This window comes from Lytechinus pictus, chromosome 11, assembly GCF_037042905.1.
Source record: "Lytechinus pictus isolate F3 Inbred chromosome 11, Lp3.0, whole genome shotgun sequence".
In the NCBI taxonomy this organism is placed as follows: domain Eukaryota; kingdom Metazoa; phylum Echinodermata; class Echinoidea; order Temnopleuroida; family Toxopneustidae; genus Lytechinus; species Lytechinus pictus.
Window position 1 is genome coordinate 15,589,889 of NC_087255.1, and position 15,994 is coordinate 15,605,882.

The window sequence follows — 15,994 nt, forward strand, 5'->3', positions numbered from 1 at the left end:
TTTGCTTATTTCTCAGCAATTACACAATTTCTTTCAGAATCCTTTGGCACATATTTTTTATTCATACAAACAGACACTTGGGTGGTCATTATATTAGATTCTGTAAAAAGTCATTTTGAGATCGTTACCAGAACTGGAATTTACCTTTAAATCTCAACTCAATTCGTGGAAAGTCAGGACTTCCATATTGTTCATTTTCCATCAAGAATCACTATTGACACCAGACTTCGAATCACACACTACACAATATTGAATACTTTAATGCCTACAAATGAATGGTTTACACAAAAAGAAAGAAAGAAAACCGGTGCATTTTGCACTTTTTGCAAATTGAATACGAGACCCGAGAGATTGGAACATTTGTTTTTTTTTGCATGCCCCAAAATAGCATCCTTTTGGAACGCGTTGCGTAAAAAAAAAAACCCAAAGGAAAGAAAATTAATGCATTATGCTCTTTTGCAATGCGACACCCGAGACATTGGAACATTTCTTGTTGTTTTTTGCGTGCCCTAAAATAGCATCCTTTTGAACGCGTTGCGTTAAAAGAATAGGAAAGAAAACCAGTGCATTATGCTCTTTTTGCAATCATATGCGACACCCGAGACGTTGGATCATTTTGTTTTTGCATGCCCTAAAACAGCATCCTTTTGGAACGCGTTGCGTATAAGACTGATTTCAATCCTAATTATTACTTTAATGTGAAACTAGTTTATTTGGATTATTTGAACCATTTTGAAATCAAACCACATCGTCTTTTTAATATTCTAGTTTTACTAGGTAAACAATTCATTTTACGTTGCAAATACCAAAAGACTCTCCCTAGTTCATGTAGTTTGAAACGTATACAGTCACTGAGGAAGTTATTGCAAAGACGAAAAACAAACTAAATTAATGAACACCATGTAAAATGGCAAAACACAAATGAATATATTTCCATTGCATAAATTGTAACCACTGTAGATTAGTATTTTATATTTATCTTTTTTTAATCGCCTTTTTGTGAGTTTGTTTTATCGTCTGTTTATGTCATACGTTCAGGAATGTAATATATGAACGTCTTTTTTGTTGCGCTATAGCCCTACCCCGGCGGTGCCGCCATGGCGACCATAGACCTGCGGGTAAATAAATACGCCTTTTCACTTTAGTAGGTCTAGGGATCTTCTTGCCGGCAAGGCTGGGGTACAAGTTAATTTTGTTTTCAAGTACAGCACAACACAATTTATTTACGATATTTTTGTTTACATGTATGTAACACACATTTTATCAATGTTCTGTTTAATTGAAACGCAACACACGTTTTGTGACGAATACAAAGTGCAAAGATTATATAAATATATATATATATATATATATAGCATGTTTAATTATTTCTTCTTGTGAAACCAAATTCGCTTGTTTTATTGACATTGATAGTGATATCGATGTAAACAATAAATCAATTTCATTGAGAACATTTCTTTCAGGTTTCATGTGTTTATATTGTTTGTAATGGTTTGGTATACTATTATATAATCATTTATGTTATTTCTGCATGTCATAGCAATTTACAAAGTATGATGTGACATTCATAAAAGAAAATGTATTTTTTTTTCCATTCAAAAGAGGTAAGCGATAATTTGCGTACATGTTTATGAGACAAACACGCTGATATCCTGGATATATGACAATAAAGGCGTATGACGTCACAATTTGAACGGTATAAAACACATACACTTTAAAGGTCAAACTAGCTGAGGACTAGAGACTAAATAAAAAACAAAATCATGTCGATGATTCTTGATTTTAATCATTTTTAATGGATTTAGAACGCGATATAGATGCTTAGGTGCAATTGGTTTCTATTTTGAATAAATCAATTATTGAGCCCAATTCGACCCTTCTCCATGGAGTTTTGATACATAATTAATCATTTTTTATGAGCTAGACCAGCCGACCATGCAGGATCACAACTCTCTGTAATTTCGCACATTGAACGTGAGATCCTGCCCAATTAATGTTTATTGCTTATATATATATATATATATATATATATATATATATATATATATATATATATATATATACATATATATATATATATATACATATATGTGTGTGTGAAGAGTTTGATGGAAAAGGGGTTAGATCCACTTTAGACAATTCCGAGAAAATCAAGCTTTTGTATTCTTCCATATTGCAATATTCTTATGCGAAACTAAATTGTTATGATACCCGAACATGGGTATAAAGGAAATCTGCCTGTCTTCATATTTTTCAAATATTTTTTCTCCAAAAATCACCATTGTGGATCTAGCCCCTTTTGCAAACAAACTGAAATCGATCTAATCCCTTTTGAAAAAAAAGTGATTTTATTTGGCATTTTTATTCACTTTTTTTAATGGGAATTTCAACTTTCATCTATACATTGAGACAAAAAAAAAAAAATCAAATTTGATGAAAAATGGATCGAACTCCTTTTGTAAATGAGTTCTTTCTACATGTATATAGATATACGAGTGTATGTATAGGTGTATGTATATTCATATATATATATATATATATATATTACCCAAATACTTTTTTTCATGAAATCTTTACCAAATTGTGGATGTTGATATATATATAAACATCCACAATTTTGGTAAAGATTTCATGAGCAAAACTATTTGGGTAATATCTTAAATGATGAATATATAGAAATACATTCACTTTCGATATCCTTCTCTTGATTCATTGATTCTCGTTGATATTTCCTATTTTATTGTTGAGAAATCTTTCGCCCTTTTTCGATTGTGTTACCATTTTTCTTATGAATTTTGTAAATTCATGTCTAAAATTATATACATTGCATAAACGAAGATTGTAACTTGATGTTTGTATATTTCCACATACATCAAATAATCGAGGACAAAACATTACATTTCATTTAATTACTTTGCATTTGCATGTATAAACCAATAGAAAAAATAATGTAAATAATTCACATAGCCCTACTACGTCCGACTTTTTTCCGATCGTTCACATAGCGGTACCCTTAATTTCAAATCTCGTAAAGAATTCAAAGCAAAAATGACTATTCTTTACATTTGCACAAACTTGAATTGGTCTATAAAGGCTGCAAGTCAGACCACCATAATAATACTGGACAAAGTTCAGAAAGCCAAGGGCTTTCCTTCATTCACATGTGTTGTATTTTCTTGGGCTTTATTTGTTTTGTGTACATGCACACGTTTTCATATATAGCCGTGTGTATTGAAGCATGTTCAAGACTGTTGATGACTATATACACAGGTTTCACGGAGACCCTCCCCTTTATTCAATGACATCAGCTATATACTTACATAGCTATTTATTATTGGCATGATTGATGGTAAACTAAAAACTGACATTATAGGAGGATGCCGTTGCGGAGACTGTGCATAGTTTTTATTAGTTTTACTCGAAGGCAATGATCCGCTTTCTTTTGGAGTAACCATAACAAACTTGGAGAGCACGCCACATGTTATTTAATTACCTTCCTCAATTGACAAATTCTTCAGGGTGAACTTATTCATACAAGAAAATGTCTCTATTTGCATCGTCGAGGGTATCGCAGATTTGATTTCTTGAGGAGTTGACTTTCCATGCTGTCTTTTGTGACAATAGCCCAAGCTTAATTCATTCTGTCGACCTGGTCATGGGAACCAGAACTTCATTCATTGGCATCCGTCGAAGCAAGTCGGCGTTGTGATATTTCATTCATGCATTTTCCATACTCGGTTGAACATTTATGAGAATATTATGAATGAAATCGGACATGTGCTTCTCAGCTGACAATTTCAGGTGCTGGGAGTGGGGTTTGGATCGGACGGCGGAGAGGCGAGGGCGGCCGGGGTGTCGGCCATGGATAGCATTTGTTGCTCCAACGCACCTGCATCTGACATTTGTACTGCTCTTCTTTGTACTCTCCAACTCAAAAGACCCGGTAAACGCCTGTTGCGTGGGTGATTCGGGACCGATATCAGACTGTTCGTTTACACGTGTAAACTCAGAATTAAGGGTAAAGTAATCCTCACTTTATTTCTAATGTGCACGTATTACAGTGTATTAATTAATTCTAAATGTTTCTGAACATGATGATGCTGAATGAAATCTTTCATAATAAGATCGAGCGATGTGAATAAGAATGTATGTGTGTGTACTTTTGAACTCAGCTTTTTAAAATTCAATTTCATTATATTGTCATTTTAAGTAAGATGTGTCTTAAGTACATTATGCATGATAAGTGTATGTTATTTTTGTCATTCGTTTCTGTATAATTACAAAAATAAATTAAACAAATTGAGCAGTGTATTCTTTTCTTCTTATTCCAGTATTTCTAAACTTATTTTTCTATAGTTAATCTAGGTTATGAAGGTATTTACTTTGATAAGAGGGTGCAAGGAAATGTAATTTCATATTCAGTCAAAATATTTACCAGATTTAATTGACAATCGGAAATTTTGTTTATATCAATAATACATAGATAATCAACTCTACCATTAATACAGCTAAGCCATAAGTGGACAAATAGCTTTTACCAAATATACTTACATGTCGGTAAAAGTGAAAGAAGAAATAACGCGTCCATTAAAAAAAAATCATGATCGTGTATTGTATTTCCTCCCCGACCCTCCCCAATATAACCTCTATGGCCCGTATTCTGAAGTCGGGTTTAACTTAAACTCAGGTTTAAAGTTGTGGTTTAAGTATGGACAGCCAATTGTTACATAACCACTAACAGTAGAGATATCATACTTCAGCTCATTCGGCTCTCAAATCATTCATACCATCGTTGAATCAGGAAAGAGCACAGTAAACATAAGAAACATACAACTTAATAAAAAAATTTGATACTTTTGGCTTCCCATACTTAAACCACAACTTTAAACCTGAGTTTAAGTTAAACCCGACTTTAGAATACGGGCTTATAAGTCTATATCAGCATGATAAAGAAGTATCCGTTTAGCCATTAACTTAAGGATTATTAATCATAACTTGAAGACGGGTAGTGTTGGCTTAACATTGTTTGGGGGGCATTTCCACTGACCTTTCGGTCTGTTTAATCCATTCTTACTGTGAAATATGGAAGGGATGTGAGAAAATGATAGAGAGAGAGAGAGAGAGAGGGGGGGGGAATGGGGTGAGAGAGAAAACGAGAGGGGGAGGGGGGGGGGGGCAACAAAGGATTTTCACCTAAGATCGGAGAAAATTTCGTCCGCGGAAAATTTGAAAAGCGAAAAAAAAAGGTTTTCCCCTAAAATCAGAGGTCATTTCGCGTCCGCTGAAATTCTTAAAAGCCAAAAAAAAAATCACACTTGGGTAAAAGCGATACATTAACATTACAATCTTTGATTATGGATCTCAAGGGGGGGGGGGGGGGGCACGGGCAGGCTGTGCCCTCCCTGGATCCGCCAGTGCGTAAAGTAAACCCCTTTTGGTGATATCATTCTGATGACAAACGTTTGAAATGTGGGCCAAGATACAGGGGTAGTAATTCAGGTATACTAGAAATATACAATCATTGATCTAGTTAAGATAACCGGGATATTTTGTTTTTCTTTTATAACATGTTTTTATTGTCTTCTCTCAAATCAAATATACAATAACGATATGAATCTCATAAGTAAATTATACAATCAATAAGACAAGTGTCATAGAATTATAAATGAAAAAGAATACAATTATGAAGATAATGAAGAACATTGCAACTTGACTCTGATACAGATAAAAATTCATAAAAATCTAAATGATAAGAGAAACAAAGAAAAAAAAAACGTGGAGTACGTCCACCATCCCTTCGAAATATTTAAATGCATAAACTTTGAAAATTACAAGAATAGAATAGATGATTATCTATTTTGAAATCACTAATATCTAGAAAACATGAGGAAGCTAGTTTAAAATTCTGACACGTGTAAAGTCGCAGGTACACGTAGATCGCCAAGTCAATAATCGTCACTAGATTAATCATATCTTAACAATGTTTATTCAAGTAATATTTCATGTAAACATACTTGCGAAGGGTTTAATAACAAACCTTTATATAAATAAAACCACGAATAAGATCATTCTCATAAAATATCAAATTTGATATTGCATGTAACTTTTCTCGTAAAAGAGGACTAATACATGCTTTGATCAAACGTAAATTGAATCATAGTTTTGGGTCATATATATAATTTGGTTGATTAAATAAGTCTTTAATAAACACGCTATTATTGATGTCGATCTTTTGATAAAAAAACGAGCACAAAGAACTAGATATCATTAATATAGCTTTTTGGACAGTGTATAAATCAATTTTGTTACGTAATTACAAGAAAGTAGACAATTGACTTTCAAATTCTTATTTAAATAAGAATTGCGTAGAACGCTAGAAATGAACAAAAATATACTGGTAAATCTTTGTATCATCTTTCGTATGTATTATTTGACTATATTTGATATTTTTATGTTAATGTAAAAAGTATGTACAGATATTTAAATAAATGCTATTGAAAGAAAAAAAAAACTTTTCTCGTGAACAGAAGGTGTTCTGTTGCCCACCCCTCCCCGAACGTGTGATAAGAATCAATACAAGCCAGGTTATGGTGATTATATTCGAAACAATGAAGAGAAACCAATTGGTACACAAAGTGTTCGATTCGAAATCGACTTTTCTTTGTTCCCACTTTGATCTCATTGTTCGTGTTTACTGCACAGCAGAAAATGTTTGCTTTGCCTCTTTTTGGCATAAAACTTAATGATGTCGAAGTTTCCGTCTAAGTTTCGAATGTATCATATATAAAATATGGTTCCACGTTAACTGAATGGCAAAAAAAAAATCGATGAAGTATAAGTTTTTAAATCACAGACATGCAGTAATGAGCTAACCAGGTAAGCATTTAAAGATATACATGGAAGACAAGGAGTCCATGACATAATTTCAGCCCTCCCGAAGGTAACCTGAACTCCAGGATCGGCATGTTAACCACTACCAATATAAATTAATTCAATTAAATTCAATTTTTAAAATAGTTAATTTCACAAGTTTTTCATGACAGCCAAGAATGGACAAATACTTTAATCTTGACAAATCTAAGGGGGGGGGGGGAAAGTGGATTTCAGGTTGATGGTTTAAACATAGAGGACAGAGAATAGAGGACAGAGAAAACGAAAGAGATAATGAAATCAGATTAACAAAATAGTTAAAGATTCATCAGAATTAGACAAGTACAAACGCCATTTTAAATGATACCTTCATTTTTGTTGTATTTATAAATCTGCAATAATCAATATCTGATGATTTCTCCCCACATAGGCCATATTATTTTGCATTGTATCATATGAAATTAAATCTCTTTACATTTTATCTTCTAATAATGTAAAATCATGATTGACTGCCGCTTCTTATAACTTATAACTTTTATTTTTAACTTTCACTTTTAAACATTATGCACACAATATGAAATAATTATGACTCGTTAAATGAGATTAATGAGAGTGTGAACATGACATCATCAGCCCACCTTTTGCAAATACATGATGATATGCATATATTGTTTTCGAGAATATTGCTTAATTTTTAAATTTCACAACTTGGTCATTTTCTATCAAATTAAGATGAATTGTTCAGTGTTTTTCTCATTAGTATAACTATATTCATTAGGATTTTATAATCCTCGAGTACCCCCTTTAACATAACCGGATGCATACCAAAATAATTTCTAAAAGAAAAGAAAGCAATAGTGCGCGTGAAGACGAAAACTAAAGTAAATATGTGATTTTGTTCCGTTTCAACGACTGAACAAAAGCGTTTTCAGAGGCCAAAAATGACAAAGAATCAATGAGCCTTGAATGTGTGTATGGCCTTTTCATATTTGTTTGAATGGGTATTTCGTCACTTGCTGTCCCGTGTGACCAATTCTTCACAGCATCCACGTGTATAAGGATAAAAAAATTAAAACATGTACCAATTCAGTTTATACAGTGCGTCCCAGAAAAAAGGAAACCGGGGCAAACTAATCATGATATTTTACTTGCATCATGATACAATTAAATTATTTCTCGACATTTTGATACCTAATATGTGACGAATACTTCACGTAGTAATTAATGAGCGAGACGAGTTTGAACTTTAAATGTCCAAATCAAGTTGCGCAGAAAAAATTGACAAGATAGGTTCGTGATACGACAACCGTGCTCATTCCCCGGGGGGGGGGGGCACTCTACCAAAAAAGTGGTAGGGGTGTGCCGCGGGCGAGACAAAAAACGGGGGCCTTGGAGCGGGCTAATTGTAAAAAGGAGGGTCCTCGGAACGGGCTTCGGAACTACAAATGTTTGTGAAAACGGGGGACCTTGGAACGGATCGCCAGCGTGTGATGAGGGCGTATGCATCCCTATGGAACGGGCATGTGTGCATGATGCAGCTAGCGCTGCCTCCGCCGGGTGCGCTCGCGCAGAGGCGATGGTCGGACAGCGCTCTGCGGCCGCTTTTCACCAAAATTGCAGCTCCTTGTAGCAGATCAATGCGACCGGAACGGCGTAGCGAAAAATATGCGAAGCTTTTGAGCAGATTTCTTTCTTCTTTTTTCTCGATAAGAAGAAAATGCTATGCTTTGGAGCGGCTTTCTTTGTTCTTTTTCTCAATAAGACAAAAATGCTATGCCTTGGAACGGAAATTTGAGTGTAAAAATGGGGATCCCCTCCGCGGCACATACCCACTATGCATTGTATACTGAGTGCCCCCCCCCCGGGGGCGAAATTATTTTTCCCACCGAGTTCTGGACCGACATATGAATATTCATGACTTGCGTCTTCGGATTGAGAGTACGCATGCGCGTGGACTTGGCCTCGACCAGTGCCGATCGTAAGCATTCACGTTGCTCAGAATGAATTAGCATCGTCAAATTACCGGTACCCTTACATAGTTACTTAGGCCTTATAGGCTTAGATCTATAATATATACATCCAATTCTTAAACACTTATCAAACTAGCTGCCATTAATGGCAAGACATGTGCTAGGGTAGGGCTAGCTTAGGCTAGCGCATTAACTTTACCTCAACTCTGGACCTGTCTAATGCCTAATACTAATATGAATAGCCGACCAATGCCATGGTTAACTTCGAACTTGTTAATTCCGAACTTTACGTTTGATTAGGTTTGGACCAATATTAGCTTATTTACCATGGTTTAATATGTCTAGTCCGTATACAGAACCAGTCCTAGATCTAAAATAAATATCTTAGTTCTAGTCTAGTCTCTAGATCTAGACTCTGATCTACGCGCTATCAGCATGGAACCACTAGTGTACCAAAGGGGGGGGGGGCAGACTGCCCCCCTGACGAGTCACAACTGATCCAGGGGACGTGCCCCCCCTTGAGAAGCCAAATTAATAATTTGTAATGTCAAAATGCAACGAAAAAAGACGTATGTCCCCTCTTTTGAACGTGAAGATCTTTTTTTTTTATTGTCAGATTTTTTTCAGCTACGAAATCCTTAATTTTGGGTGAAGACGGGGATCAAGATCACTGACGTTATTAAATTTGTGCCTGACGTTAGAATACGTTCCATGCACGCACTGGTGTACCTAGGATTTTCCAAAAGGGGGGCAAATTTTTTAGAGGATATTTCGTCCGCGAAAAAATGTGACAAGCCCCCCCCCAAAAAAAAAAAAAGGGTCTTCACCCCAAATTATGGATTTCTTAGCTGAAAAAAAATTGACAAGCAAAAAAAAAAAAGTAGCTTCACGTTCAAAAAAGGAAAAAGGGGACATACGTCTTTTTCATTGCATTTTTACATTACAAATTATTAATTTGGCTTCTCAAAAGGGACACGTCCCCTGAATCAGTTGTGACTCGTCAGAGGGACAGTCTTCCCCCTCCCCCCCCCTTGGTACACTAGTGGTTCCATGCTGATACAGCGTAGATCAGAGTCTAGATATAGAGACTAGACTAGAACTAAGATAAAAAAAATTTAGATCTAGGACTGGTTTTGTATACGGACTAGACATATTAAACCATGGCAAATAAGCTAATATTTGTCTAAACCTAATTAAACGTGAAGTTCGGAATTAACCCGTTCGAAGTTAACCATGGCATTAGTCGGCTATTCAGTATTGTAGTCAAGGCTCAAACCTCCAAGGCCAAGGCTTTAATACCCAAGGCCAAGGCTTCAATACCAAAGGCCAAGACCTGAAAACCTCAAGGCCAAGGCATTTCAAACGTACGATATACAGAACAATGAACTAACAATACTCAGGCGGCAGACATCACACATGGTAAAATGTATGTGAGCGAGGGGACTGAGCGAGAAAAAATTAACCTTTGTACATTTAAAACAAAAATAATTTCATGATAGAGACATATTAAAATATTGATATAGTTACCTGTGTACACATAATCCATAATTTTTCTATAGGCGATTTACATTGCAATAATTATTATTACCACGGTCATCTGATCCTGGCATTCTCAACGTATGTTTTTCTCCACTCCCTGGGACAGGGGCAGCAGAAAATTATTATGGGGGGGGGGGGGGGTCAACGCCAAAAAGGCACCCATTTATCAAAATAAGTTTTTTTGTGCAAACAGATGTATTTTCAAAATGAGATTATGAACTGCGTGAAGTAATTGTGTGTTTTATAGAAATTAAGTTGAGCAAAGGCTTTCTAAAGTGATTTTTAATTATAAGATAGATATTTTGCTTTAGGTTTTACTTCTCAGCGAGAAAGCATAGCGAGCAAGCGGTTTTGAAAAAAAAATCAATTCTGATGTTGTAAAACTTGATTTATGGTCAATTATGGGGCTAATCATTATTGAAATTTCCTTGCGCGATGTTGCCAGCGCGAATCAGCAGATCAAACTTCTTGACACGTCGTGTAATAAGACATGGAAATTATTTTATTCTGAGCTGGTTTTGTAATCATGAAAAAGATGTGTATCTAACTAAAAAATAACTTTGCGCTCGCTAATTCTTTTTATATACTGACCAGTAAAGGAAGCAGTTAATTAAGCAGTTAATTACTGCATTTTAAATAAGATACATAACTCACCAATAAAAAATAATGCGAGCGCAAAGCGCGAGCTCAAAAATATGTGATATTCAAACCTGAAAACTGGACATTCTAAGCATTTTTTTGTGAACGGGAAGAGAACGAGTACAATAATTGATGCGAGTGCAGGAAGCGAGCCAAATATTTGTGATATTTCAACCATAAAGCAACATTCTATACATTTTTGTAACCATTAGCAGTACTGTACTAAACAATAATTGATGCAAGCACGATTCAAAATCTGTTTTCATATTTTTTTCTGCTTACAACCACTTTTATTAAACAGTTAATTAATCATTAATTATTAATACTTATTGATAATATTAATAATTAGTAATTATTAAATTATTTTTTGTTAATTATTATTTCTTGAAACTATATTGACACAAAAACAAATACGTTGTTTATTTCCTTGAAACTGTAGAGAAATGAGATTCAATGTTGAACGATATATGATTAAAAAGAAGTAAAAATTTTTTCCCCTTTGTTTTGTCAATCTGACCCAAAACAAATATAAAATTTAGAAGAGAGAAGAAGAAGTCCCACCACCAAGAATAAACTTAGACAAGGGGGGAAAGGGAAAGATGGAGTAAATGTAATATTATTTTTTAAACAATCTATTGCAAAATTAGCTTTTCTTATAGAAAGAGGGGGACAAATTTTGTTCACTCGCTCGCTTCAATCGCTTTCTTCTTTTTTTTGACAGAAATTTTGCTCTATATATGCCATGCTTGGCCCCTCAAAGTTGCTGGCTCATCATGCCATTGACATAACCCATTTGGATATGACAAAATTGGAGACTGTGTTCAAGTTTACCAAATCTTTTCAGAATATCATTAAGACTTAAAACATTCTTGTTGGCCAAAGAAAATAATACAAGGAAAATCCTAATGGAATAGAAATCAACCTTGTTATCGTTCTTTAGAGTTAGCTATGTTTAAAGTATGAAAATTGTTGTCAAAATTGCAGTCAGATGTAAAAATTATTATTGTCATCAAAGCACTATTATCTTGATCATGACCATTATTATTTACTGTCATTATCATCATATGATTACAACACATTACCAATACATAATGCTATTTTTCATAACTGATGTATTCTTTGTTTGAATTTCTTGATAATGGTGACAATTACAATTGATGACACTGCTGGTACACTTACTACTGCTGCTGCTACTGTTAATGGTGATTGGTAGTATTGACCATTAGTGTTATTAAATATATATAAAAAAACAAACAATTGAAACATTTATAATTACTTATTTAAAACAAATGAAAGTACAAAATACAAAATGCCTTGAAAATGCCTTAAAATGTCAAGGCTCAAAATCCTCAAAGCCAAGGCCCTCTCAAGGCCAAGGCTTTGAATAAGTAGCTAGGCATTAAGGCGCCTTAAGGCCAAGGCCGAGCATCAAGGCACTACAACACTGGTTAGTACTAGGCATTAATTAGACAGGTCCAGATTTGAGATAAAGTTAATGCGCTAGCCTAAGTAGCACATGTCTTGCCATTAATGGCAGCTAGTTTATTAAGTGTTTAAGAATTGGATATATATACATGTATATATATATAGAGAGAGAGAGAGAGAGAGAGAGAGATCTAAGCCTATAAGACCTATGTAACTATGTAAGGGTACCGGTAATTTGACGATGCTAATTCATTCTGAGCAACGTGAATGCTTACGATCGGCACTGGTCGAGGCCAAGTCCACGCGCATGCGTACTCTCAATCCGAAGACGCAAGTCATGAATATTCATATGTCGGTCCAGAACTCGGTGGGAAAAATAATTTCGCCCCCCGGGGCTCATTCGACGATTGGCTCATTAGCATTTATTTTGTATTATTTAATAAGCTTCTCTCACTGATCCCTGAAATGCAGATTCACACGTAAGTTTCTGCGCGAATCGTTTCTGTTATGCCTCAGTATTAATTGTTTGTAATCTGCCATGCATCAACGACTTGCTAACCTGTTGGTTTCAAATTAGAGATGAGATTCCACTCTTGGCATGATTATCAAATTTATAGTAAAAAACGTATTTAATAATTGTGAAATCTATCTCTGAAAACGGGTTTCCTTTTTTGTGGGACGCACTGTATATTTATCATACAATAATGTATATGTGGGTGCGGGTGAGTGCATGTATGTGCGTTATGGGTGTTTTTTTTTATATTTTGCTCTGTTATATATAATTTGTCCTATTTTGTATTTTCTTTTGAAATATTAACCCTCAGGAGAATGTGACCTGTACCCTGAAGGATTTCAGAAGACGTGAGTAACTAAAATGAATGTCATTCTTTAAAGGCCTAGACGATATGATATTTCATCTACCGCTGTAATTTTTTACCTTCAATGCTTTATAGACATACATGGTGAAACAAAAGAAAACTGAGCATTATCTAGCTAAAAAGAAAGAAAAACTCCGTATCCATTTTCAGAAAAGTTGAATTTTTGTATCGTTTATAAATGTTCATTACTGTAAATTGTATGAATGTCAAGTTTTAAAACTCTTCACCACAGTTTCATTATTATTATAGGCACCATTACTATTATATTTACTATCATAATGTTATTGATATGTTTGTTTTGTAGTATTGTATTTAATGCTATTCATTGTGTTTATTTGTTATTATGCTGATTATGAAATTAGTAAAACACTTGATTAAAATAAAAAGTCAATTTGGATAGGTCTGTACTCTGGTATTCAATTTTATCACTACTCGCTTGAAAATGATTATTAGAATATTAATCCTTACCATTGAATGAGCGACGTCATCTGTTATTGAATAGAAATCCTATTTTGGTGAAATTCTCATGGTTATGTGTTTTTATTATTTTTTGTAGATTTGTCTTTATTGATTCGAGTCAATTTAATGCAAATCCATCCCAAACCTCAAATAAAGTTTCGTCAAATAAATTTAGTAAAAAATGAAGCAAATTTCAGAGTAAAAATATGCTTTATAACCTTAAATCCCTATGATGTGTCTAACATTGTGTAAAGGCTAAGTATTTTCTTAGACTAAATCGTCTTCGTCACTAGTTCCCAGTACATTAGAATTTTCCCCCTGGAAAATATAAAATACATACGGTTTGACTGGTCATTTAATCAGGTGGTATTCTGATAAAGAGGTTTAATTAAACCTGGGTTAACTTAGACAACACTTCTTCAATAATAAAAAAATTATTCTTATCCTGCTGCAAAAAGTCATCAAATATTGATTGAGTCGTGAAATGGGAAGAACACGAAAATTAAAAATAAGTATGCATTTCAACGAATTAATTGGTACATTATACTTGGCCCGAATATGGAAGAAATATTATGTAGCCAGAATTTCCATAGAAGTGTGGTTTAAAATTTTAGTGTAGACCATAGGTTAAACGTAAGTTTTTAATTGTCAGACTACCACGCACTGGTATTATAAATGGTAATTGCTCCGCAGCAAATTCCACATATTAACGGAGTGATCAACTTCAACCCCATCCTACACCTAGCCCTGACTTAAAACCCTATCGCAGCCCTTACCCTAAGGGATATGCCTGCTGTTCATAAGGACCACTAGTCATGTAGTCCTTATGGCTATAGCGGGTGTACCCCTACCCAAACACTACATCTTAGACGAAATGACGCCCAAAGCAATTGTCGCCGGAGCAATTGTCGTGTACCATTATAAATAGTACTCATAAAATCAAACATCGTTACCCGACACCCCCTACATCATCTTTCACTCTCCATCCCTACACTTATTGTGCCTACATCAGCTCTCCCTTTTCAATCATCTACTCACACACGCTCCAACGCACGCCCGCACATAACACTCACACCTACGCATACACACCCAAACACCAACTCACACCCACGCACACACACCCAAATACCAACTCACACATCTTGAAGAAACAAAATATTTGAGACAAACCCAAAGCATGAACGAAAAACTAGCTGTTGAGATGTTGAGATCATCGGCCTCAGTGCATTTGAATTCCCTGACTTTCCCACACCAATATACGATTGCTATATTTTGACAAATATAATGTATCTAGTTTGATTATACACTGGACTATTTTCGATACAATCAATGATTTTCACCCTTGTTGTAGGTGACTCCGAGGGTTGTACTCACAATCTTTGGGCCAAGAAAAATGATGAGATACCGGGGAACGTCCATGACCTGAAGGTCGAATACTACCTCACTCAGTGTAATCGGTCCCTACGAGAGGAGCGAGGCCAGAAGTCAGATCGTTGTCCGGCCAGCTGCAATGCCAACAATGGATTATCATACATTGCGATAAACATCACCTTCGAACTTGACTATACTTGTAAGTAAATTTGAAAGCTGGTGTGCTTACCAAGTTAGACTAAACATATGACACATATCTAGAAGCCGCCAATTGAGAATAGTTTAATAATAATAATTTTATACATTTTCATATGAAATATATTTTTCATACAAAATATTTTCTTAATAAAAGATAAAAAAGGAAATAAATTAAATAAATAAAAATGTGTGAGTAAATAGCTCACCTCGCTGGCATAATTCTATTGTAATTTCGTATCAGAACTATAATCTTTATGAACTTCCAAAATTCCCTCACTACTAACGATAGGGTAAATACTCTTATCTGAGAAATTGTATCCACTGTAAATGTAAATTTGATCTTGATTTATTTATTTCCACATTCCAATAACAAAAGTATATACAAGTGTAATATTTTTTTCTTAGCATAACATAACAATAAGCAAATGACATAATTAATAACATATGCATATATACAATCTAATAATCTCATTGAAATATATTAATACCTGATAAATTTCTTTTTTTATTATTAAAACAAATAGCAGACAAAATTATATATATACATATATATATATATGAGTAATACTACTTTTCATACAACCAGCAGCTCAGCTCCAAAGCAAAAATTATCAGTTCTTAAAATGCAATTCCTTTAAAATTATC

At 34.5% G+C, this 15,994-nt stretch overlaps 1 protein-coding gene across 1 annotated transcript in view; it reads left to right on the plus strand.

The window, feature by feature from the left end:
• Window positions 1-3,288: 3,288 nt before the first annotated feature.
• Window positions 3,289-15,994, plus strand: part of LOC129271842 (uncharacterized) — a 41,308-nt gene continuing 28,602 nt past the window's right edge. The window contains exons 1-3 of the mRNA XM_064106858.1: window positions 3,289-4,018; window positions 13,268-13,304; window positions 15,132-15,350. Coding sequence (XP_063962928.1) covers window positions 3,764-4,018; window positions 13,268-13,304; window positions 15,132-15,350 — 511 coding nt within the window. The 5' untranslated portion in view covers window positions 3,289-3,763. The remainder of the gene's footprint in view (window positions 4,019-13,267; window positions 13,305-15,131; window positions 15,351-15,994) is intronic.